The sequence below is a fragment of the Vigna angularis genome, chromosome 8, assembly GCF_016808095.1.
Source record: "Vigna angularis cultivar LongXiaoDou No.4 chromosome 8, ASM1680809v1, whole genome shotgun sequence".
Taxonomy (NCBI): domain Eukaryota; kingdom Viridiplantae; phylum Streptophyta; class Magnoliopsida; order Fabales; family Fabaceae; genus Vigna; species Vigna angularis.
This window is the reverse complement of record NC_068977.1, coordinates 16,558,004-16,585,968: the sequence shown is the minus strand read 5'-3', so window position 1 is coordinate 16,585,968 and position 27,965 is coordinate 16,558,004. Positions and strand designations below refer to the sequence as shown.

The following is a 27,965-nucleotide window of genomic DNA, read 5'->3' as shown; positions in this document are numbered from 1 at the left end:
TTCCGATGCAGATTATGGAGGTTGTAAGATAGATAGAAAAAGCACTAGTGGAACATGTCATCTTCTAGGTAGTTCCTTAGTTTCTTGGAACTCTAAGAAACAAGCCTGTGTAGCCTTATCAACCACTGAGGCTGAATATATTGCTACTGGAAATTGTTGTGCGCAAATTTTATGGATGAAACAGCAATTAGAAGATTATGACATTTATTTAGATCATATTCCACTCAAGTGTGATAATACAAGTGCAATAAATCTTACAAAGAATCCCATAATGCATTCTAGAACCAAGCACATTGAGATTAGGCATCACTTCCTTAGAGATCATGTGCAAAAGGGAGATTGTAAAATAGAATATATTGATACACAACATCAATTAGCTGATATTTTCACCAAAGCATTGCCTAAGGAAAGATTTTTTGAGCTTAGAAGGGAGTTAGGGATATTGAAAATAGAAAAATAGTTACTCTTGGACTTAATATTGCATTTTTCGTTGCTTAAACAGGTTTAATCTACGTGTAAATCGATTAAAAGCGTTACTTTTCCATTTACGACTGGATTAATCGATTAATCTACGTATTAATCGATTACGTAATCGATTAAAATACCATTTAATCGATTAAAACCGCTCCAGACTGTTTTTTAAAAATGTTACCGTTTCTAACCGTTGCCAACGGCTATAAACGGTCAAAATCTCAAATTCTGAACGTTGGGGAGCCTTCTTGAGCCTATTTATACCTCCCTTGGTCTCCACTCTTCATACTTGAAACAATCTTGAGCCTTTGCCTCTTGCTTTCTCTTTTTCTTTCATCAAAATCTTTGCTTTCATCCATTGAAATGGCTGAACCTTCCAGAAGAAGAAGAAGAAGAACAAGTGAAGTTTCGGAGAATAATATTCGCAGAAGAGATGCTACCATAGAAGGGTGGCTCTCCGATGAGCAAGATCAACATTCATTCTCCACATTTTGGAAGGAAAGGAAGCTCATTAAACAAAAGTTCATTGATCTCTCATGGTACACACACTACAACTTCTCCTTTCCCAATCTCATAATTGAACAAGGAGTCCAACACATCATGGAACTCCGAGGGAAGTACTATCCCGATCTTGTTCGAATATTCTATTTCAACTTAAAGGTTTGTGATGGGGTTTTTCAAACAAGGGTCAAAGGTGTAGACATTGTCTTGGACAATGAGATTTGGACAAATGTAGCCAAAGTCCCTATTCTTGCAAATTCTCAAAATAATGGTGTATCAATCATTTCTTCGAAATCCTAGACAACGCAACACTCGTCTCTTTCTTGCTGGTGGCCTCAAAATGGAAGAACGCCTTTTGCATTACATTATTGTGTGGCTTTTGTGCCCTAAAGGGTCAAATCATGCACAGTGCTCTGAAACTGATCTCATCGTTATGCATGCAATTACTCAGAGCATTCCACTCAACTGGCCTCACCTGATTCAAACAATCATGCTCAAAGCCAAAAGGTTAGATCTTGCACCTCTTCCATATCCTCTCCTTGTCTCCAAAATTTGTGAATACAAAGAAGTAGATATCTCAAATGAACATTTTGAGCATGTCCTACCGGGTCATAAGATTGGAGAAAATTCCCTGAGGCAAATGGGCTTTATCCAACAAGGACTCTCCTACATTCACCCTGAGGATGCCATTGGTGAGCAAGCAAGTGAAGACGATGATGCAAATATTCCCATGCCTGACCCTACAAATGTTGCTGGCCCATCTCAAATCCATGAGGACTATAGTCTAGAGAGTCTCTCTAGACAAATTACTGAGATGGCTCGCCTTCAAAACACTCGTCATGAAGAAATATGTACTCATCTAAAAAATCTAGACAATAGGATTTCAGGATTAGAGCGCCACTTTAATAGTGACGAAAGTGATGAGTTCTAGATCTTATCTCTTAGTTATCTTTATAATTGTATGCTTGTCTATTTAAATTCAATAAAATGTATGTTTTTCCTTAATATTTCTATGCATATCTGCTTTTATTAAGGGGGAGTATAAGTCCTAATAAATTTAGGGGGAGAAACTTAAACACAACTTTTTAATTATGATCAAAAAGGGGGAGAAAATAATTTAAAAGCTTATTTGCTTATTAGTGTTTCCTCACTAATGCACTCCTTCTTCCATAAGTTGTGCTTTAAATACAGGTTATTCCAAAAGCTTTAAATCAAGGAGTTTTTTATCATCATAAAAAAGGGGGAGATTGTTAGCAAAATGATGAAGATGAAGTTTTGATGATATCCAAATCAAGTCAAGAAGAAATCAAGATGTTATGAAGACTTGTATTGTTATGGAAAAGCTTTTGTAATAATTGTAATTTAGTATCTAGGACTTAGACATTTAGTGTTTTTGATTCCATGTAATTCCATACCATATAATCAAAAACCAGAGTCCAAAGTGCATTGTTTTAATCGATTAAAATGGGTATTAATCGATTAAAACGAGGCTGACACTGAAAACCAAATTGCCTCTGGATTAATCGATTAAAGCTTGTTTTAATCGATTCCATAATCGATTAATCCTGAGATTAATCGATTAAAACAGTCCGTTGGAGGTTCCAAAGTTGAAGACTAGCCGTTGCACTAGAATAATCGATTAAAGCCTAAAATAATCGATTAGTTAATCGATTAAACCTAAGAATAATCGATTAACACTAGCCGTTAGGGGTTTCAGATTTGAAAAACTAGCCGTTGTACTTAATTTAATCGATTAATACTTGATTTAATCGATTAAAACAGTCAGATGACTCATTTTCGAAGAATGGAAGAGCCTTTGGATGAGTCTATAAATAGACTCTCATTTTCCTCTCAAGGGATCAACTACAACTCTTCCCTTGTGCTCAAATACTCAGAAACTCTTGAGAATTGTGTGCTCTTGCTCAGCTAAGGAAACTCTGTCTGTAGAGTTGGTGAAATACTGCTATGGTGATAGAGGAATAGCTGGTTCATCCTTGGTGCGTCTAAGGAAGTGTTCGGAAGAGGAAGTCATCCTTCGTGAAGTATTCGGAGGAAGTGTTTCATCCTTTGTGAAGATTCAAAGGAGGTGTTGCTTCATCTCTTGTGGCATCAAGAGAGGTGTTTTCTAAACTTTTACAAATTGTATCTGTGTGATTGTAGTTTGTAATTGTTTTGTGATTAGTGAAGTGTTTATCTTGTTTTGAGATAAGCGACTGGACGTAGGATTGGTAAGATCCGAACCAGGATAAAATCATCTATGCAAATTTCTCTCAACCTTACTCTATTTTATTGTCTTTATTATTTGCTAAGTAAGTTTAATTGAGTAGAAATTTTTAAGGCACACGTTTTTAGTAAGAACCAATTCACCCCCCCTCTTGGTTTGTTATTCCACGCTAACCATTCCGCTGCAGCCGCTTTGACAATTCCGCCTAGTCAGCCTTGTCCCCTTCCTCGACTAGAGCCTTCTCCTTAGCAGCCTTTACCGTGTTTTTCGCTTTGAGGGCTGCCCACTCCCCATCATAACACTATTGCATCTCTTTCATCTTCAGTTGAAGCATTCTGATCATCTTTGTTGGGTCTTCCGAGCTCATATTTCTCGTGGTCACCATTGGGTCTTTGCTAAGTCACTTGGCCCACGATAGGCACCAAGATGTTTCGCGTGTAGGGTCAAGTAACTTCTACAAACAACTTCACAATTTCCTTCCAAAGTTGTTCGACTAACTGTGTCTTCGCCTTTGCTCCAACCGACCGGGGGTACCTGCGAAAGGTACTCCAATACTTAAGTTAGTAAACAGTCCGTACGAGGATTAGAGTTATAGCCTTAAATGCACAGTAAATGTGATTACCTAGCTCTTATATTTGACCTCTATTTATAGCTTTTCAGGTGAGAATGTTTTTGGGATAGGTCGTCTGACCTCTACTCATAGCAAGCCAGACGGGTGTTTGAGTTTATTTTGGCTTCATCTTGAGTATCTGCTAGGTTGGGCCATTCGTCCTTCTCTTGGCATGTAAGGATGTCCAGCTATACGGTACACAAAGTAATAACCACATACAAATACCTGGATTTCCTTTAAATTTGAACAATGAACTCTATTATTTCATATTGAGATTGAGAAAAAATAGATAAAAATAAAAGGGTCACATAGTTAGACAAGATTGTTTCATCCTAATGATATTTATACACATAAATAAAAAAATCACACAAAATCCACACCAATCGAATTAACAAAATAATCCATTCAAATTTATATGATTTTAAATATTATTATTATATATTTTAACCTTTTAAAATCTCTTTCAAATATCACTAAATTTTGTCACATTCTTAAAGGAAATTTATCAGTCTTGATTAAATACTCCTCATTTAATTAATAACATACTTTGGTAAGTGGTAATGGTCTCCCTTTGCTCAAAGTTAGCAACAAATTTATAGAAATCTATATAACCTATGTTTGTACCCTCCTTTAGGGGAGCCTAAATATTTCTTTTTCCCTTCGAAAACGGTGTCTAACTAGCAAAGTCATCATCTGAAGTACAATAACTTTATAAGTAATAAGAAGATCAATTGGTCAACAAAAGTTATTATATAGTCTATGTTAAGAATTTATACATGAGTTTGAGATTCACATTAAAAATAGGCTTAATTGCTTACTTAGTCCCTAGATTGGGAGGTTTTTTTCTGTTTAGTACCGCTTTTAAAAATGCATGTATTGCATCCACATGTGGTATAATTTGCACCAATCAAGTCCCTTCCGTTAAATTGGCAAACACGGAATTAACTCTGTGCTGACGTAGCGAAAGAATCTGCATTTTTTATTCTTTCTCCTCTGCTCTTCTTGCAACGCCCAACTTTTTCTCTTAACTAAATCTCATCAATTTGGATTCTTTACATTATTAAATCCATAATCTCTAACAAATTTCATTACAATATATATATAACACCGCCAGAGAAACTTCTGTACTATAATTTTGGAAAAAGAAAAACAATCATTCACATCAGTACCCACCTATTAAAAATGTTTTTGTTCTTCATCACTTAATATGTTCAAGTAAAGCTGTCAAAACGGGTAATCCGGCTCGACCCGACCCGGTCCACCACGGGTTGGTCACTTAGTGAGTCAACCTAACCCGCCTCACTTATTTGCGAGCTGTAAAATTCGAACCCGACTCGACCCATCATGGGTTGGCTCACTAGTCACTTAATTATAAGTTTTTTTTAAATTATAATTTTTTTAATTAAAATCTAAATAAACGTCGCTCTAAAATAATATTAAACTCCAAAGACAATTCAAAATAAAAAAGAAGTATCATACAATCCAAACGTAATCCAAAAACATGTACAAAAGATGAACAAATAAGTTTTTAATATTGATAATTTTTGTATCACTTGTTCATTTATAATACTAGAGTCTTGAATACATAAATCTATAATATTTTTCTCTCTTGAAACATCTTCTTTTTAATCACCATCTACAATATAATAAAAAACATGCTAACTAATAATATTCAAATACAAAATAATAAATAATTAAATTAAATTAGGTGGGTTGGTGAGCCAACTCGACTCACTACAGGTTCAACCCAATGAGCCGAGTTCTAAGTGAGCCGGATTGAAAACTAGCTCGCATAAGAAAATTACATTTTTTTCAAACCCAACTCATCTCAAATCTCTGGTGAGTTGGGTTGACCCACAGGTTACAATTCATTTTAACAGTATTATGTTAAAGAGGAATAGTCACTCAAAATAGTAAAGTTTATACTTTAATTACAAAATCTTAACTCTTATTTAGTGTGTTTTCATACCTACATTTCTAACCAATTATATTTCTTTCTTTCAAGATGCCTACTTAAATTATAATTTTATAAAAAAAATATTAATTTTAATTGAAACTCTATTAAAAAAATTATTACATTAAGTCATCAATTTTTTATGCTTTTAATTAAATATTTGTCATAATTTTCTTAAGTTATAGTTACTTATTTAATTTTAAATAAAAAATTAAAAAACTTAGTTAAATTTTAATTCTTTCTTGAATTTAAATACTCTTAATTAAATTTTTATTAAAAGATTTCTATTAAGTATTTAAAATGTCTACATTTTTGTTTAACTGAGTCGTTATCATTTATTGAGATGGAGTAACTAATTAATTTTACAGTCTTAAATATAATGCTTTGAACTCAGAAAATTAAATAATAACATTTTAGAATTTTATAAATACATAAAACAATGACTATTTAATAATTAGTATTTTATAACTTTTATTATATTATATTTAAAATTATTAAATCAAATGATAATGTAATTTTAAATAATGATAAAAGTTCAATTAAAAACTTTAAACTTGATTAAATTATTATTGTTTTATATTTTCTATGCATGTATATAAACGTTCACAATACAAAACAATCATTTTATTATAAAGTAATTATAATCTGAATTAACAATGAAATCACACAGCAAAAATACAATTGAAACATATAAAAAATTTGATTACTAGATCAAATCAGATTTTTAATTGAAACTTATTATCAAACTTAAAATCATCACTTAAATAATAACTAATTTCTGTCATGCTTTTAACATTGAGAAGAATAAAGAAGGGAGAGAAAAAGATAGCATAACAGAGAGAGAGAGAAAAAAAGTACTTAGCACGGACTGTCAATTTTACTGAAAGAATTTAATTGGTGAAAATTATATATGCATGTTTAAAAGCAGATACTGACAGAGTAAGCAAATGAACCTTAAAAAATAACAAAGTTAAAAAATATATTAAAAAATTGGAAAAAATATCATAATTTCTTATACGAGTTCACCAGTGACTTACCAACCTCAAAAGATTTATCGATAATAGCCAAAATATATTTCACAAAAACCATGTATTCGCCACCGAGGAAGTTTTGTGGACTGCATGTAATTACTATTGATTTTGTATAAGAACTTAGTAGAGGAAAATAAGTAATTAACCAAATGTAGAATATGAAATATGCAATATATCATTATAATACACAAATTTCAGACTCTGGCTAATTTAGCCATGTCCGTACGTGCTTAACATTATCATAGTTGTTTCTGCTATAGATTTTTTTATCATATTGTTCTTAATGTGTAGAAGAGCCTTGGCTGGAAGGAATTAAAGCATTACATACAAACAAGGAAAACCTATCCTAAGTGAAATTTTACGTGCTCGCTCAAGCTTCAATAATGTCTAATTGAAGATACATTAATATATTCCCCTGCTTTAGGAAAGTACAGTATATTATGAAAACGTACATCATTTACAAATATGACTGTAAGAGGAAACTAGTACCTAAGAAATACGTGTCTGGTTACTGTACCAATGAAGTTAAAGACCATTTAGAATCTCTAAGGTTCATGAAATTAACCTATATAACAACTTCAAATCAGTCTACATGAAAACCAAACAAGTAAGATAGCACCTATCATCCTGCAGTTGCTTCCAGTAAAATGATCATCTCACAGAATCATAGTGTCCTACTTCTTATTTTGAGTTTTCTGGTTATCTCCAAGAGCCAAGGCAACGTTCATTATTATGATTTTGTTGTATGTTTCCAAATTCCATCACATAAAGTGTTTTGTAGTGATTAAATATCGTTCTTACCTTCTAAGAAGGGGGGAATTTTTCTTATCAAATTGACGTAGAATCTTTATAACATAGAGATAGTCTCTTAGTTTTCTTATGCATCACACAGCATTATCATCTTCAATGTACTAACAAAAGTGATAACAGAAAATTTTCTCATTACTCAAACTCACACCTACTAAAGTGGCTTTTGTGTTTGGTTTTTGAAGTGAAGAAAAGGGGATAAGTGATAAGGGTGTGATATTTTTAATTTGGGTGGTTTGTTGCAGCTGAAGGAAAAGAATTTCACGAGATTGTGCAGCACAAAAAGCATACTGACAGTAAATGATAGTTTTCCAGGACCAACCATTCGTGTTCACAAAGGAGATACAGCTTTTGTCACTGTCCATAATCAAGGAAGATATGGGGTCACTATTCACTGGTTAAATCTCCCATTTTGCCTCTCTTTTTATCATTTTGCTTCTTCCTTCTGTTCATGTTTGTGCACAACCCAACCACATGCATTAGTTATAGCATAAATTTTCATTGACACAGCCAAATTATGTTCAGCACAAGTGATATGTAGTTAAGCTCCTTGACCATGTTTTCAGGGATTCAATTCCTGATCATATGCATAGAAAATAATTTATAAGGACACCCAAATGATTTCTACAGCGAAGGAATTAGTCTTTAGCATAAACCAAGAAAAAAGTTGTTCCTCTCTTTTCTTTCCTCATATAGAGAATAAATGCTTTTGATTTTTTATATACTAATCAGTAACAAAACAGATACTATGGCTTAACTTGAGGTGTGTGAATTGAATTTGATTAATAACTACATGCCTCCAAAAGTAGGAAAAGGTGAAAAAGTTGGAACCTTTTTTACAGGCATGGTGTGAGGGAACCAAGGGATCCTTGGTCAGATGGACCTGAGAACATAACACAGTGCCCTATCCCACCAGGAACAAGTTTCACTCAGAAGGTGGCCTTTACATTGGAAGAAGGAACTCTTTGGTGGCATGCACACAGTAGTTGGACACGTGCCACTGTCCATGGTGCCATTGTCATTTTACCAGCAAATGGAACATATCCTTTCCCTGAACCTTGTGGACAAAACATTCTTATCATTGGTTGGTAACTGTCCAATGGAAATTCCATTCAAATCCTGTATATATTCAAGCACACACACACAACCTCTTGATTATGCTTGTTGGTGATCTTTCAGGTGAGTGGTACAAGGGAGATGTGATGCAAATTGTAAATGAGGCCAGGGCAACTGGTGCAGAGCCCAATGCATCAGATGCTTACACAATCAATGGCCAACCTGGTGACTTCTACAATTGCTCAAAAAGTATATTAATGTCTTGAAAATCTATCCTAAAAGCTTAAGCTATTAACTGTAGATACATGAATGATATTTCAATATCCCTAATACTTTCCCTTACACAAAATCCCATTTTGGACTTGAAATATAGAGAATGCACAAACCCACATGGAAAAAAGGTTTGTTGGAAACATTAGTGAGAAGAATAAGATTGTATTGTTAAAAGGGATGAGACTTTTGTGCTCTGACAAAATTTTGATTTTTAACCAAGTCTAATGCCACTGCATGATTCATGTAACTTCAACTAGGTAGTGGGATGAGACTTTTGTGCTCTGACAAAATTTTGACATGTTACTAACACAATGTTAATAAGAATAGATACAAAAATTTTTTGAATACCCATATAGATTCGTGTCCCCATGTCTTACATTCTGGAAACCATAAGTGTCGAAGTGTTTGTATCCGTGTTAGTGTCCAGTGTTTGTATGAGTGTCTGTGCTACATATCTTAGAGATGCACCTGTATTATAGATTGTAAAACTGCAAGTAATTCTTGTCTTTGGTATCATGTTTCACCACTTTGTTCATCAACATTGCTTTGTTTTGCAGAGAACACTCGTCGCTTTTTAGTTGATCATGGAAAGACATATCTTTTCCGAATAATAAATTCAGCAATGAACGAAGAGATGTTCTTTGGGGTTGCTAATCACAGCCTTATACTTGTAGGCATTGATGGTTCCTACACAAAGCCCTTAAACACCAGTTTCATCATGATAACCCCAGGGCAAACAATGGATGTGTTGGTCTCAGCAAACCAGCCAAAGGGTCTCTATTACATTGCTGCTAGTCCTTTCTATGATGGCGTCGATATGTATGACAATTCCCCAACAACAGCTATTCTTGAGTACAGTGAGAATTTTAAACCATCACCATCATCCATCCCCATGCCTGTGCTTCCTGCAGTGAATGATTCAGGAACAGTATTCAATTTTTCGAAGAGCTTGAGGGGTTTGGCAAGCCAAGATCACCCTGCTATTGTGCCAATAAATGTGACAAGAAGAATTTATATGACAGTATCCATGAATGAACTACCTTGTCAAAACCCAAATGGAAGTTGTTTAGGACCTAATGGAAAAAGATTAGCTTCAAGCTTAAACAATATAAGTTTTCAGATCCCACAGATTGATATTCTAGAGGCATACTACTGGTATATGTTTTTATTTCATTTACAATCCCCCTATTTTATGTAAAAATTTAAGACTCAGCCAGGAATTGCTCTTTAATATTATAACTAAGTAACATTTATAAATTGTATGCATTGGTAGGAACATATCAGGAGTTTTCAGTGAAGACTTTCCGGATCAACCACCTTTCTTTTACAAACTTCACAGGAGATACAGGAAGCAATACATCGATCCCAAGCACAGGAACAAGGGTGCTAATGTTTGACTATAATGAGGTTGTTGAACTTGTGTGGCAGGGAACCAGTGTTATCACTGCAGAGAATCATGCCATGCACCTTCATGGTTTTAGCTTCTTTGTTGTGGGTGTGGGAACAGGAAATTTCAACAACGTGACAGACCCAAAATCTTACAATTTAATTGATCCACCAGAAGTTAATACCATTGGTCTTCCTAAGAATGGCTGGCTTGCAATGAGATTTGTTGCTAATAATCCTGGTAGTTTTTTCTCACATGCTACACATACTCACAGATAGTGAAATTAGCATTTAGTTTGAAACAACAATATATGAAATAACACTCAATTAATTTGCTTTTGCAGGTGTTTGGTACATGCACTGTCATCTTGAGAGGCACACTAGCTGGGGTATGGATACTGTGCTCATAGTAAGAGATGGAGGTACCATGCAAACTAGTATGGTTCCACCTCCTAAATACATGCCACCTTGTTCTTAATGAAAAGGATGTAAATCTCATATCACCGTATGAATTTATTGAATGAACGTGGATTACAGACCAGAGAAACATATATACCATGATGTTTAACTTTAAGCTCATTTAAAGTAAAGTCAAACTTTGTAGAAATGTTTCTGTCAATGATGTTTTTTCTCTTTTCCATTTGCTAGCATGTCTTGTGAACAGTTATAATTGGGAAACTTTGTTAACCCAATTAATGGTTTGTTCTTTATTTTTAATTTATCTACTTAGTATCACATCATATATAAAACCTTACAAGACCATCACAGTCAAGTGAAGTCAACTCTAGTTACCAGATTGTGATTTTGTACTCTATTGGAATAATACATACCCAGTCCAGTGCATTTAATGAACCTTTCTTTAACTTAGAGGTATTGATTTATTGACATCTTTTGATGACATGTGAGATGCTTTATGTAGACATGTTGCAAACTGTTGAATTATTGGTCCAACAAGAGACAAATACATTCTTATCATGATGGAGCAAATCATCTTACACAAATGACAAAGAACTGCATGCTAAAATAACGGATGTTCTAAAGACATACAAATTCAGAATGCAGAAGCTAACAATTTTTACCAAAACTTAAATTTACAACCTTGTCAAGTTGATTATTCTAAGCAGAATCAGCATAGCATACTTTGGCTGTGGCACAAAACTTCTATGAGCACTTCCTTTCCCATTAATTTAATGCAGCACGGCGATGAACCAATTCATTCACAAATTCTGCAGTATTTTTATCGGAACTTCCTCCCTCATCAACACTACTCTTGGCCAGATTCTTCCACTTGATGGAATTTTTCTTTATTTCATTTCCTTTTTCAGTCTCCAATATTTCTTTTATGCAATGTGTGATAGTTTCTTTTCTAACTATATCTTTCTCATCAGCAACAGCTTTGACTCCAATTTTCCACACATCTTTAATAAGTTTTGCATTTGTGATCTGATCAGTCCACAGTGGCATTGCAATCACTGGAACTCCTAAGCTCAAAGCTTCCAATGTGGAGTTCCAACCACAGTGTGTGATAAAACACCCCAAAGCCTCATGTGTCAAGACTTGCAGTTGGGGACACCAATTGACTATTAAACCTTTCTCTGCTGTGTCAAGAAACCCCTTTGGAAGCTGTCCTTGCTCAGAGTCTCTAATCACCCATATGAAATAACTTCCACTATCTCTTAAACCACAAGCTAGTTCCTCAGCTTGCTCCACATTCGGCCCTGCGAAGCTCCCAAAAGAAACATACACAACTGACCCTTTTGGTTTATCATCAAGCCATTTCATGCAAGCTTCTGACTTTGGAACATACATTTCAATACCATAATTCTCGTCATCTTGGAGTCTTTTGTCCAAGTACATAGATGGCAAGGTTGGTCCTATTGTCTTTAATGGCCAAATCTTGCACAGCCAATCCACAACCTACAATGAATTTCATTTCAAAAACCAACTCAAAAAAACTAGGATAAAATGTGTTTTAGATCTCTCAATTTTGATAAAAATTAGCCTTACTTCATATGCTTCCAAATGTAAATATTTTGGCCCTCATCATTTGGTAGAGTTTGTCTCTCTTTCCAAAACATAAAGATCTTAAGAAGAGAAACAAAATCTACCAAATATAAAGAACATAGAGACCAAAATCATTGTTTTGAAAGTAGAGTCTAGAACCAACTTTGATAAAAACCTTAAAGAAACTTAAATAACATTTACCCAAATAACTACTACTGTCTATAAGTCATTTCATCAAACAAGAATTTTCAGCTAGTGAACTCACTTACCTCTCGCTCCATATCATAAAATGTGTTTGCAAGAACCCAATCTGCTTTGTCAATATTGGAAAGTTGGTTCACAACAACATAAAAATAACCTGGATAGGTTCCATATCTGTTCAAGAATGATGGCAAGTCCTCAGCTTCAAGTTTTGGCAACCCTGGCAACAAATACTCTGTCTGTGTAAGAGGCAGTTCCAGCAACTTGTTATAAGTATGCAAGTATATGGTGTTTGTTGTGCAACTCTGAGTGAAGAAAGCAGCAGCAAGTAGCCCAAATTTCTTTGCAACATCAAGAGCCCAAGGCATGAAACCATCATAGATTACACAATCTGGAGGGTGGCTTGATCCTGCAAGCTTCTGAAGAAGCTCAGCGAGAGTTTGTGCTCCAACCCTGCAGAAGCTTTCAAGATAAACCTCAAGGCTCTCTGCTGCTGCACGGCCTCCTTCATCGTAGCCATCTGATATGCTCTCAACTTCTATAGAAGTGAAATTTTTTCTGCTAACGACCTTCCAGTTGGACACAAAAGTTACCAGTGTGACCTTCACTCCTCTCTGAATCAAACGTTTTGAAAACTCAAGCATAGGATTTATGTGTCCTTGTGCAGGATAAGGTAGAACAAGACAGTGAGCCACATAGTTTATCCTCTCCTCCATTTCTTGCTTCGAGGTTTGTGTTTTCCTTCACCACACTGTTGTGTCAATTGTTGTCTGCTTCAAATACTTAAATTCAGTGAGAAAGAGACAATAGCTGATTTAAAAAATGCTGCAATCAATGTTATTACAATTCAGTGCAAACGGTCAGTTTCGGTCAATTTAATGAACAATATTCAAATGCACAATAAGAGAAAATTCTAGATTCAATCTTCAACTTTCTGATATTGGAGAGTTATAAGATTAGTTTAATTAGTTTGAAAGAAAAATTTAAAAAAAAATTGTGAATTCAACTCCCTCCCCCAGATAAAATAAAAAGTGGATATTTAAAAAAGTAGATGCAGAGAATAATACGTGTAGAACAGAATAAAAACGAAATCCTTGTAGAACACAACTCACGAATATAGATGTTAATTTCAATCACTTAGCCTATAACTAAAATGAAAATCAGAAAAAAGAAACTTTCTTACGTAAGATCTGAAAAATATATTCAAAGATGGAAAGAAATAATACTAGCATAAGACAAAAGAATAACATAGAATGCAAATTCTAATTTACTTCTTTAAAGGCTATTTCGTTTGACCACAACTAACCATAATGCTATTTCATGACATTTTTTTTGTTCTTCGTATTAAGGTTGGAGTTTGAATATATATAAAAAATCAAAATAAGTCTTTAATATAGCTTAAAAACAAAATAATCACTAATTGTGAAATTAGTCTTTAAGAATATTATTTTAATAATGAAATAATTTCACAAAACTTAATAATACGACGTAATTGCATAACTTTTCAACAATCAGCGATAAATTTAAATATATTTTTCTTTCAAAGATTAAACTGATAGCTTGAACCAAAGTAATTTTCTACCTTTTAAATACAATAAAACATGAATAACTTAATCATGTATATCAATAAAAAAATGAGTTCATATAGTGATATTGAGGTTAAATTTTTATTATTGATTAAATATGTAATTTCGTAGACAACTTAACTTAATAATTAAATAAATATTAATTCTTATGTTAGTGATCGTCTATATTATTTTTGTGATTATTGTGTAGTGTTTTTATTTGTGTAGTGCGCATAATCTTATTATATTTTATTTGTGATAGTTATTTTACCCACACACCATGCTAGACTGTGTAAAATTTATATTTTTGATAACTTTTTTATAACGTATTAAACTTAATTGGTCTGTTTTAAATATATTTTTAAAAATAAATTCAAGAAAATTAATAAAACGGTGACATGTGTTCTGTTATTAAAAAAATTGTTAACATATAATTTATATTACATAAAATTACACTTAGATTATGTGCAGGTCAATTAGTACCAATTTCTTGACTAAATTACCTTAGATTTACCTCTTTTAGTATATATAATATATTCTTTTGGTCTAAATTTAATTTAACCAATTTTAATTAGATCCTATTGTCCTGTTATTTAGGAACCTTATGCCTAGTTGTTCCTCATTATTATAGATGAAAAGTTTGTTTGTTTGTATGTAGAATCAAACAGTGAGTGGCTGAGAAGGAACAATTTTGTGCAACCAATTGTTTAATTCTTCAATCCATTTTGGGTAAGAAAATGTGTGGAGGAGTTTCTCTGTTCTTTTAGGTAGGTGAGCTTCATTATATCACATGCTAATTAGTTGTCATATGAAATCGTGTATATTTGTAGTTGAAATTTGAATAATGTTATTATGGTACGAAATGTTGGATGTTATGATAAGATATGCTTTATAAATCATTTTATAAAAATATTACTGCAAAATAATTAATTATTTTTGCAGGTAATTAATTATTTTGTGCTTCTCAAACTTATCTGTAAGTTAAAGTTGTGTAGATAATGGATGGTTTTAAGATATAATCGATTATTTTGACAGGAAAAATATATTATTCTTTAAGATAATGAATTATTTTTAGTAAAATAATAACTATCTTTAGTGAATTTAATACCTTACACATATTTAATTAATTATTTTCAAACATAATTTATTATAGTGGTATGTGTTATACATGTAGTCATGTCTTCACTTCAAATGAAATAAATTTATAAACATTGATGAAATTATACATTTTATCATAAGACTTAGTAAATTCAAGAAACCCATGTGAGCAAGGACATATTATATATATATATATATATATATATATATATATATATATATATATATATATATATATATATATATATATAGATAGATATATTTCATAAAAATTAATGATTGATAACGAAAAAAGAGAGTTAAAAGCTAAATATTTAATACTTATTGTTTCGGTTTAATTGGGGTATGAGGTTGTCCGTCTTCAATTCTAGCCTCTTCTGCCTGCAGATATGTCCTTCACTACGCCAATCCATTCGTCCAGTGTTTAAGTTGTCGTGGTCCTGCAGAAAATACTCTGACGCTCAAGTTAGAAAAAGTTGTCCCTTGTGTATTTTGATAGTCATTTGGAATAAGATCTTTTTACCTGAACATTAATATTGTATTTATTGGCCTCATAATTGTTCAGCCCATTAATTATATTAATTATTCATTAATACAATATATTTGTGTAATATAATCTGTCAATCACCAATAAATGTCATATATTTGCCCTTGATTATATTAACTGGCCACTAATGACATCCATCTTACCTGACTCGCGATCACTAGATTACCAGTCGGTGCGGATGACACTCCCCTCGAACGGTCGGCTACCCCAGTATAGTACATTTATTATATCTGAAAAAGGTATTCAACATAGCTTTCGAAAACAAAAGTAGGTTGAATTGTTTTCCAACTAGGGTGTTGCTTCCTCCACCACTCCAAGTGCTCCTGCACCTCCTCACTATTTTCTTTTATTCAAAAAATACTTTACACCTCCCAACTATTTTCTTTTATTCCAAAAATACTCTACACCTCCCCACTATATTCAATCATCTTTCTCTTTCTCTCTCCATATTAATGGAGAATTCACATGCCTCAGATTTAAACTTGTGATATATTGCAAAATAAATAAGTTTGATTCAATCTTATTTTCACTGTTCAATTTTTTCTTCAAATTACTTAATAAATGGTAAAATTTTGTTCTAAATTTCTAGAAAAATGTTTATATATATGTGTGTTTTTTTTTTTACATTTAATATCTATAATTTTTAACATTATATTATGTTTTAACTTACCGACATGTTTAACTCAAATAACTTGAATAAAGTATTTAATTTATTAGATAAATAATATAAAAATATTATTAAATACTTAAAATATAAAAGAAAAGTTATTTGTTAAAGATTTGAAATTTATTTAGTTCTTTCGTTGTTATAAAGTTAGTATATAATAATAATATATTATTTATTATTAATATTATTATGTTTATTATTTTGTATATGCATCTAACTTTTAAGTTTATAAAATGAAACTGGTAGAAGCACTAATATTGAAGTTTCCTCTGAATTTTATATTTTTCAATATATCACAAGTTTAAATCTAAGAGAAAGATTGTTAATGATAGTAGGAAGGTGTAGGGTATTTTTGGAATAAAAGAAAATAGTGGGGAGGTGTAGAGTATTTTGGGATAAAAGAAAATAGTGGGAAGGTGCAGAAGCACTTGGGGTGGTGCAGGGAGCAACACCTCTCTAACTAGTGTTGTTAAAATGGGTTGTAACCCGCGAGCCAACCCGGCTCACCACGGGTTTGAGTTGGGTTAGGTTTGAAAAAAATTTAATTTTTTTATGCGGACTAGTTTTCAACCCGACTCACTTAGAACCCGACTCATCGGGTTGAACCCTTGGTGAGCCGGGTTGGCTTACCAACCCACCTAATTTAATTTAATTATTTATTATTTTTTGTTTCAATATTATTGGTTAGATTCTTTTTATTATATTATAGATGGTGATAAAGAAGATGTTTCAAGAGAGAAAAATATTATAGATTTATTTATTCAAGACTTTAATATTATAAATGGACAAGTGATACAAAAATTATCAATATTAAAAACTTATATGTTCGCCTTTTGTACATGTTTTTGGATTACGCTTGGATGATATGATACTTTTTTTCATTTATTTTGAATTTTTTTTGGAGTTTAACATCATTTTAGGGTGACATTTATTTATATTTGAATTAAAAAAATTGTAATTTTTTTATTTTAAATAAAACTTATAATTAAATGAGTCAGTGAGCCAACCTATTTAACCCATCAACCCGTGGTGGGTCGGACCGGATCCGAATTTTTTCAGCTCGCTAATAAGTGAGTCGGTTTGGGTTGGCTCACTAAGTGACAAACCCGTGGTGAGTCGGGCCGGGTTGAGTCGGATTACCCGTTTTGACAGCTATATCTCTAACAAAACATATTAAAATACACAAAAATCAAAACATAAAAGAAAGCTTAAACAAACTAAACACAACCTGTCTAGAAAGAGACAAAACCAAAAGAAGCATTTACTTGACTAAACGATACCATGAGCTTAACTAGTACCTTGTCTAACGATGAAGTATCAATACTATGCTTGGTATCTTTAGAGAAAAGAGCTTAATTGCAAAATGCTACCTAACGATGGAAAATCTAGAAACACTTTGTTGTTCTAAGCAAACATTAAATGACATTAAATGCTCAACGTTCAGAAACAACAAAAGCGATAACAAAATACATATATCTTGCATGTACAATTTACTCTATTCTTGCAGATAAGTTATTTTATACGCATCCACAAATCTACAAATCAAATATCAAAAAGTGGATGTCAGATACTCACATAATGTTTTTCACTTGAAGTCTTACCTAAAAAAATTGTACAACCTACTTCAAGCAAAGTTCTGAAAAACATGTCTGCTCTGACAAGTTAACTTACCTAACGACTGTTGTACGAAGAAGAAAGAGAAAACATGAGTATCAAGGCTACAAACTCAATTTAACGGACAAATATCCATGAAGCCTTTAAATAGAAGATCTCTCAAAAGGAAAAGCAAGAGGATAACTTAAAAGGATAGTTAAAAGAGAATCTCACAGCGTCATATCCATCTTGAGAAGCTAAACAGAAAGAGCTCAAGAAAAAGAATACATCTGAGCTAAAGAAAAAAGAAGAGAAAATAAAAAAAGAAAAGAAATACTCTCACACTTCATGGTCATATTGTCTATTGTTGTAAGAGAAAAGAAAGAAACAATTGCGAGTGTTTAGACTGCTTTGTATTGTAATTAAATCCTCTCTACGAGAGATATTGCTTGCAATTTTGAAGAGAATTAAAATACTTACAATTGAGCTTTGTTTGAGTTGAAGAATCTTAGCAAGGTTGCTAAGTATCAAGAGTGGTGCGAATACTCAAAGGAAATCTCGACTAAGGTTGTTGGTTATCAGGAGTGGTGTGAATACTCAAAGGAAATCTCAGTGGGGTTGTTGAGTGCTAAGAGTGGTGCGAATACTCAAACGAAATCTCAGCGGGGTTCCTAAGTACTTAGAGTGGTGCTAATACTCATTTTTAATTGTGTGAAGATTATAGTGGAACCCTCTATGGAGGAGATTGGACGTAGCACGTAAAAAAGTTTATACATATTTATCAAATAAAGCATCTAAACAATTAAAATAAAACTTCAAAAGCTCGATAATGTCACTACAAAAATTATTAATATTACCGACGAATTTTTACCGACGGATACATTTCCGTCGGTAAATTTTCATTACTGACGGATTTTGAATTTTATTTACCGACGGCCAAAAGCCTTCGGTAAATCCGTCGATAACTGACATACACATTACCGACGGACATGTTCCATCGGTACCGAAGGCTTTTGGCCGTCGGTAAAAAAAGCGAGAATTTTCCCGCCCATTATTTCACTTACCGACATTACCGAAGGTCCATGTCTGTCGGTAAAAAGAGCGGGAATTTTCCTGCCCAAATTCTGCCTCTAGTGTCAATATATGTGGCAAAGACGCTCATTTCTCCTCATTTTCTTTGCCAACTCAGTTTCACACCACTACTACTCATTTCTCCTTACCGTCTTGTGGCTTCAGCTCTCTACCATTGCGGGTTGCTCTCCACCATCGCAGGATAGTCTCCACCATCACGGGATGCTCTCAACTTTTCCGGCGAGCTCCACTTTTCCGGCAAGCTCAAGTTTTCTGGTAGGTTGTTGTAGAGTTCATTTGTGCGATTAGGAACATCACCGGTGCTAAACTTTTTCGGCGAGCTCAACTCTGCATGATAAAATGACACAACATCACCGGTTCTAAACCGGTCCTAAATATTTCCGGCGAGCTCAACTCTCTATGATAAAATGACACAACATCACCGGTCCTAAACTTTTCCGGCGAGCTCAACTCTCCATGATTCCCTATGGTTATTCGCGTGATGCCGTTTTGGTGGCGGAGTTCGTGGAAATGAAAAAAAAATTGACACAGCGACGAAGGAAGAGGAAGAAGATGAACCAGGTCGCGACATTTACCGACGAATTTACCGAAGGCCTAGATCCTTCGGTAATTACCGAAGGCTTTACCGACAGCCAAAAGCCTTCGATAATTATCGACGGACGAAAGATCTGTCGGTAAAGTTTACCGACAACGTTTTTACCGACGGTATGTTGGGTCGTCGGTAAGCCGTCGGTAAATGCTAATTACCGACGAATTATGACCGTCAGTAATCTCAATCATTCCTGTAGTGTGTGCTATATCAGAAGAGTTGCGAAAAGTTTTCCATTAACATTATTCAACCCTCCCCCCTCCCCTCTCACCCTTCTAGTGTTTTTCAGGACTTCAATTATTATGCACCACTTCGGTTTAAGCCCATGTGATATAAATTACCTAGGTAAATTTGGTATAGTAATTATGAAAATAGAAAAATTTGAAAAAAAATTACAATAATAGACAAGTCATGCAGTCGTTACATAATTTTAAATGGTGAAGTTGTATATTTCCCACATGACTTTAACACCACTTTTGTTTTGATTGTGTTGAATTGAAAGTCGTAAATCACCCCAATGATTTCAATGTGTTGAAATCGATTACAATGAATATTTAATCGATTATATTACATTAAAGTTTCAATCTCAATAGAAAGTCGTCAGTCGAGCAAGCTCGACAGCTTAGTTCCACTAAAAAAATTTGAACTTGTTGTGCGACACATAACATAGTCTGATAGTCCGACCAAGGTCTGATACAACTCGTCCAAACTCTGATACAACTTGACCAATGCTTGACATAGTCTGGCCAAGGCTTAACATGGCTCGCCCAAGACCTTTAAAACCTAGCCTGACCCGTTGTCTAGCTACCAGGCTATCCTACCCTTTTTTCTGTCATCAAAATTCTACTATCACATGGAAATAAATTATTTCTTTTTATATAAAAACAGGTTGAAATGGGTTGTCGGGTTGATTCTGAACTGAAACGGGCTACCGTCCAAACTGTTTTAGATCTCTACCATGCTGTTTCAGATCTTGGTCAAGTTGTATAAAACTTTTACCAAATTTTCGGGATGTTAATATGAAGTATAATATAATACAAACACTATATCATATATTTTTTTTCAAATTTGTGAATTTTCCTAACTTATACTCCAAATCTGCCTAAATCGGTAAAAAAAACTGAAAAAATATCTTTGTACTATAAAATTATATTATAGTAGACTTTTGTTTGGTACTATTTAACTAAGAAACCCACGAGTCTTTAATTAGAAGACTAATCTCATAAAAGAAAATGTGTTAACAAATAATTAATCCTCAGAACAAAAGATAATTGGTACTTAAGAGATTATTATAAGATTTATTAATCTTGAGGGTTGTGACATTGAGTGGTAACAAAACACATAGTATAACTTGACAACCCCAATAGTAAATACAATATTGTCATTGAGATATGTTAACGAAAGAGGACATGCAAAATATTTATTTAAGTTTTATATATAGATAATAGTTATGATTTTGTTTTTAACGCATTATATAATCAAAATAGTATTAGTTTCTCTCTTTTAATTAAGGGATTCATATTTAATTTCTGGTGATGCTCAACCTCCACAACAATATCATAATTGAAGTAGGTTGAGTAATTCATTTGTCATAATTGTTACCAATCTCAATTTCTAATCCTTAAAGCTTTATTTTCCTTAAAACTTGATAATGAAAGTTTTGTCACCTTTATACTACTTAAACTACCTTCATATGTAAGTAAATTTATATTTTTAAATATATTAAGTAAATACCCATTTCTATATCTTAGTTATTATAGGTATTCAATACTTCAAATTATTCGTAAATTTGATTAAATTATAGATGCCAATATCTAATTTACTTTTTAACGAAATTCTAAATACAAGGTAGTTGGAGTTAATAGGACTAGTATTTTCTTTTATTTTATCTACAAGATGCAAATAGAAATAGAAATAGAAATATATATATATATATATATATATATATATATATATATATATATAAATTTTTGCGTGGTATTGACATTCCAAATATTACTTTTGACTGCAAGGAAAAATTATATATTTTATATTACTTGATATGAAAAGTGATGATATATACAAAACTACAATATATATTATACTACTTTTGACCGTTTGGAAATATAATTACATCTACAAAAGTAATATTTATATTACTTTTGACAGTTAGAAAAAATCACATCTACAAAATACACTATATTTTATGTACATAGTTACTGCATTTGTTTCATCATTTTTTCTATTTTTTATAAAATTCATGTTGAACATGTATTATTATGATATTCCAATTAGATTAACATCTTAAAATACATTAATTAATTACCATCATAAATAAATATTATAAAAAAATAATGAAAACATATATAAGAGAACCAAACTAAACCAATAAAAAATATACTTTAAAAAAAGTTAAACAACTACTAAACATTACTACTACACATATTATTCTCCAACTATTAAAAGAAAAATTTTGACGTTTACAAAATCATTTCATATTTTGTTTTCATCTCATCTTCTTCAAATTAACCACACATATTTGATTTATTTTAAAATGTTGAGTTTTCTCCAAATTCAATGCACTAGGTTAAAAAACTTTTAATATCACTATATATATTGTGCCTTCAAACTACTACACTAAATATAATATAGATACAACAATTTTTAAGGAATTAGGTTATTATCTGCATGGAAAATGGCACTAGGAAACAGTGACATTTACTACAGTGGTAAAAGGCTTTTGGTTGAGCCTGTTCAATCAACATCTCTTTGAAAGAGACCACAGGTTATAAATGACAATATATCTGCAAGACCTTTATTCTCATTTATCTAGAACCAATAAAATAATAATATATTAATTTTATAATATGAACTAATTTAAAATAAATCAAATAGAAAGTAAAAGTGTAGGTTTTCTTTTTATTGATATAAAAAATATAATAAAATGAAAAGTGTAGATATAAAATATTCCATTTCACGTGTTTCTTGTTTGTTTGTACTAATTTATAATTGTCCAATAAATAAATGAATATGTGTACACTCCTGCTATCAACCTTTTATTTTTTTAGTTTATTATGATTCTATTTTCTTAATGTGATAAAAGTTTGATTTGAATCAAATAGCATAATTCTTTCTCTTAAAAGTCCTCTTAAAAAAAGTATATATTAGGGTAAAATTTAATCATAAATACAGATTAAAAGTTAGTCCGCAGAATATCACTAATATGATTAGTGTTACAATATTTGAAAGTTTTGATTCTCTTACATATATTTCACTCATTACACAAATATTTTAGAAATATCTTTAAAAGAATTAAAGAATAAGATAAATAAAGGTTGTGTGTTGATTTTTTCTTTTAAAAATTATAAGATTGATTTAATGATAAAAATTGAAAAAAAAAAGTAGAAGAATCCCGTTAACATCCAGAAGTTAGAGATTAACTTAAAAGTTTTGAATGGGTGAGATAAAAAAAAGTTGTATATTCAATTCCTAACCAACAAAATTAACCATTAATAAATGTCGATAAAGAAAAATGTGCTAACTTTTTTATATTATTATATTATTAGTTTATGTTTTCATACACCGATTTTAATATATTAAAATATAATATAAACTTTTTACTCTAAAATTATATATATATATTTAATATCAATAAATATTTGAATGGTATAGCTCTGGCCACGTAGTGGATCTGACTAAGATAATGACGTTACTAGAACCAAATATGGGGCAGATTTATTCTATAGCTAATATAAATAATAAGATTCCATATCAATTGAAATGAATTTATTTAGTTTAATAAGGTATGAAGTTATATACAATTTCAATGAAATCGAGGTTAAAATTAAATAGCAAGTATATTAAAATGTGTAAACTATTCCAAATAAGTATAATATGTAATGTAATATAATTTAACATAGTATAAAAGTAGGGACATGTTACTTTAAAAATAATGTCAAAAGAGGTTATTCCTTGACATAGTCTTTTTTTTTTAATTTAATAACTTTTGTACTGAGTAATTCATTTTTAACCTCTAAATTGGAATATATGGCACTCAACCTGTTTGAAAAAGATATTGCATGGATGGGTATGTTCTAGGCAATTGTGCCAAAACAATGGATTCCATTCCATTTCTACAAAATCCAACCAAATATTAACTATTATTTTATTATGAAATATTATGTATTAGTTTATAATTATTTTTAATAACTATGTATTAATATTATAAATGAATACAGAACCTGGTTTTGTAATTTTTTATTTTTAGTGAAACTGTTAAAAGTCTAAAACGAATTGGATAACATCATAATTTAGGATAACTAGAGCGTTTTTTTTTTTGTTATTTTAAACTTGTATTAAGAAAACTATTATACTTTTTATTATATTTAAATAAATAATTTATTTACTGTAACATCCCAAAATACAATAACACCATATAGTAGAATTAATTACATTTAATGATAAACAAATCAGTCTTAAACAAACGAAAGCAAGGGTTTAGGCTGCACGGCCTTACAAGAAGTTAAATAAGAAAACACGCTCGACGTAAACGTACCCGACCAACGGTTACAATGTACATATACATACCGATCGACCAAATAATATAAAGGTCGATCCAAAATCAGTACAATGAAACATCTAATCTAAACAGCTAACCGAACGTCTACTGTTCGACCTTCACTTCCACATCTACAAGGGTTGCTTCCTCCAAATTTTCCTCTTCTAGTGTTTCCTCGAGCAACGCCTCACCATCTGCTCACATCCACACGGATGATCATTGCATAGACAGGACGGATGTACAGAGACGATCGACAACGCAAAGAAGATAACACAGGGTAAGCTTATTGAATTTAATTCAAGGAAAATCATTCATTACATAATACATCAAACATATCAAATATTTCACAACATATAATTAAGTCAATCCTTTAACTCAAATCAATTCCTGATACTAGACTGACCGTCCGGACTGTATGAATCTGTGTAGCTACAGGCGTCCTTGCACCCGAGTGATGTAGTAACTGTATTACACTCGACAGCTGCCACTCGAGGTTAGTCCGTTCTTACGTCGCCCATGTTAACTTATGGACTAAGGACCTCCTGCCATTCCCACACATGAACTACTCTCCTCTACGTGAAGATGAGTATCACGGAATATCAGGATGGACCAAGCCAGCACTAGCATGCCCACAGTCATACTTTACAAAATTCCATATTCAACCATGAGTCGTTCCTCCCTGGAACGCTCGTCCAAAATTCACAACCATAATTCACCTCATACAATGTTCATCATTTATAATCTTTCACTTTTATTTTCATTTTTGTCTTTCTGTCAAAGTACATAAAAATCACGACCTCTTTATAACGAGAACGAATGTGAGGAACGAGACTGAAGAACTTGCCCCGTTCCAAAATAAAGTAATACCGGCTTCAAGATAAATGGACGACCTATTTTTCAAGATGGCTCGACACGGTCGGTCGACCCGGTTGGACGACCTACATCAAGAAGGGTGCTCGACACAGATGGATGATCTGTATTAACAAAGGTACTCAACACTGTCGGTCGACACAGATGGATGATCTGTATTAACAAAGGTACTCGACACTGTCGGTCGACACAGATGGATGATCTGTATTAACAAAGGTACTCGACGCTGTCGGTCGACACAAATGGATGATCTGTATTAACAAAGGTACTCGACACTGTCGGTCGACACAGATGGATGATCTGTATTAACAAAGATTTTTCCAGAAAAGAGTAAAAGCGCTTGGTGTAAGACCGAGCACTGCCCAATACGATTACTATGTGTAAGATCGACACTGCTCATTATGAGCTCTAAGTAAAAGACCTACATAGCTCATGCTCGACCAGAATCCTTCCCAAATGAAAGTATTCCAATTCAAAGAAGTTTACTGGAACATCAAACGGTCGAGAACCGTTTAATGTCGGACATACGTTATCATAGGGAAGTTGATATTCAAGTTTCATTTATGTTCACTGCTTCTAAGCATGTATATTTCATATTCACACATATCACCCATATCATACATTTCAACCAACATATATCATGTTCATGCAGTACAGCAACGTTCGATCATGCATACTCAACCAATATACCCCTCATACTTATGATCAGATACCAACAATCAAATAACACAGTTCATACTTCATGCGACACACGTAAGGTTCATACAGTACAAGACAACATACGAATTAAATTTAATAAGCTTCCCTTACCTGGATAGCAGTGTACTCCCGAAATGCAAGGTTTTGTTCGACCTCTAACAGCGTTCTACCCTCAGGTTTCGCTCAACAACTTTCACTTAATCTAAAGCACCAGAAATCCGAAACGACTCAGACCTATAACCCATGCATGCAACTGAATCTTAGTTTGCATGTACTACAGAACAAACGTTCAGATCAACGTCCAGAGTCGAGTGACTTACCGGTTACAGAACTAGGATCTGTTCGGTTCGGATTGAAGCTCACGGTGCCAGGAACGTTCTTACGGTTCTGAAACGTGATCGGAGAAGAAGGTGATGAGTTACAGTAGAGAGAAGGTGAAGGTTTCTAGAGAGAAGGTGAAGAAAATGAATAGTTGAGTTCTAGGGAAGAAGAAGAATGTGTGCAGGTGAGTGGGAGAGATTTTCAAAAACTCAATTTTGTTCAATCCACGTCAAACAGACGAACATTTCCCTCAACCGACACCTGCACTCCCACTTCTCACTTCCTAAGCTTCTACGCGACACATGGCGCTAGTGCATGCAGTGCAAAGTGCGTTTTTAATTTCCCTGAGCAGTGATGTGGCGTGTATTAATGGTGATGCGACAAGGATTTGCAGTACTGGTTTTTTCTAGGGTCTCACATTCTCCCTAACTACAAAAATTTTCGTCCTCGAAAATTAAGACTTACCCGAGAATAAGTGAGGGTACAAATCCTTTATGGCGCTCTCGACTTCCCACGTAGTGTCGCCCGTCTTTTCATTCCATACTACCTTTACCATTCGGACAGCTTTCCGCTTGTAATATCTGGTATCACTCTCTACAATGCGCACCGGCTGCATCTCCAACGTTCGGTCTGGACGAAGCTGAATGTCTTCCAACTCCAGTACATGTGATGGATTTGCTATATACTTCCGAAGTTGGGAAACGTGGAAAACTGGGTGAAGGTTCGACAGTTGAGGAGGCAATGCTAGTTCGTACGCTACTTGGCTAATCTTCCTCAGTATTTGATAGGGTCCGACGAACTTCGGAGATAATTTCTTTGGTCGCATAGCTCTGCCGACTCCTGTGGTTGGATGCAGTCTAAGGAATACGTGATCGCCAGCTTGGAACTCTAACGGCCTTCTTCTCTTGTCGGCATAGGACTTCTGCCTGCTCCTCGACGTCTTCAACCTCTCCTGGATTAACTTCACTTTCTCAGTCGTCTGCTGGATAAGTTCGGGTCCAGTTAGCACGTTCTCTCCTTCCTGGAACCAACAGAGTGGCGTTCGACATCTTCTACCATAGAGAGCTTCAAACGGTGCCATTCGAATGCTCGCCTGGAAACTGTTGTTATACGTGAACTCCACTAGCGGCAAAACTTCATCCCAAACACCTAAATGATCTAGGACACACGTCCTCAGTAAGTCCTCAAGCGTCTGGATGGTCCTTTCCGATTGGCCGTCCGTCTGAGGGTGATAAGCTGAACTCATTTGGAGTTTGCTGCCCAGTTCGCTTTGCAACGACTGCCAAAACCGAGAGGTGAATCTCGTGTCTCGGTCAGAGATTATGCTGGACGGCACTCCATGCAGACGAACGATCTCTTTGATGTAGAGCTTGGCCAAGTTGGTCATGGACATCTTCAAGTTGACAGCTAGGAAGTGGGCACTCTTTGTAAGACGATCCACTATCACCCAAATAGAATCGTGATTCTTGACTGTGCGAGGCAAATGAGTCACGAAGTCCATTGAAATGCTGTCCCACTTCCATTCAGGAATCTCCAAAGGTTGTAGTAAGCCACCCGGTCTTTGGTATTCGGCTTTGGCACGTTGACAAGTTAAACAGGAGGCCACAAAACGAGCGACATCACTCTTCATTCCTGACCACCAGAACGAACGTCGAAGGTCTTGATACATCTTAGTCATCCCAGGGTGTATGCTAAGACGGCTATGATGTCCTTCCTCCAAGATAATCCTCTTCAGCTCGCCATCATTACGAATGCACGTCCGACCCATGTAACGTAACATGCCGTCCGTTCCAGTGTTGAAATGTTTGGCCTGATCCGTACCGAGCGCGCTTAAAATCTTCACTAGCTCTTCATCCTCTCGTTGTTTCA

The 27,965-nt window shown here is 33.6% G+C and overlaps 1 protein-coding gene and 1 pseudogene across 2 annotated transcripts; one reads left to right on the top strand and one right to left on the bottom strand.

Annotated features, from left to right (window-relative positions):
- Positions 1–7,212: 7,212 nt before the first annotated feature.
- On the top strand, positions 7,213–10,951 carry LOC108345662 (laccase-14-like; annotated as a pseudogene).
- LOC108345663 (UDP-glycosyltransferase 74G1) lies at positions 7,844–13,621 on the bottom strand. Of its 2 annotated transcripts, XR_008244719.1 has the most exons (3): positions 12,587–13,621; positions 11,412–12,230; positions 7,844–9,832 (listed from the first exon to the last, which is right to left on the bottom strand). XR_008244719.1 is itself a non-coding variant. In XM_017584320.2 (2 exons), exons 1-2 carry the CDS (start codon positions 13,232–13,234, stop codon positions 11,496–11,498), a joined length of 1,383 nt encoding a protein of 460 aa, XP_017439809.1. In that variant the 5' UTR covers positions 13,235–13,619; the 3' UTR covers positions 11,253–11,495. The 2 variants fall into 2 exon arrangements, 1 of the variants encoding a protein (XP_017439809.1); XM_017584320.2 differs by lacking the exon at positions 7,844–9,832 and having other exon boundaries at positions 11,253–12,230; positions 12,587–13,619.
- Positions 13,622–27,965: the final 14,344 nt, after the last annotated feature.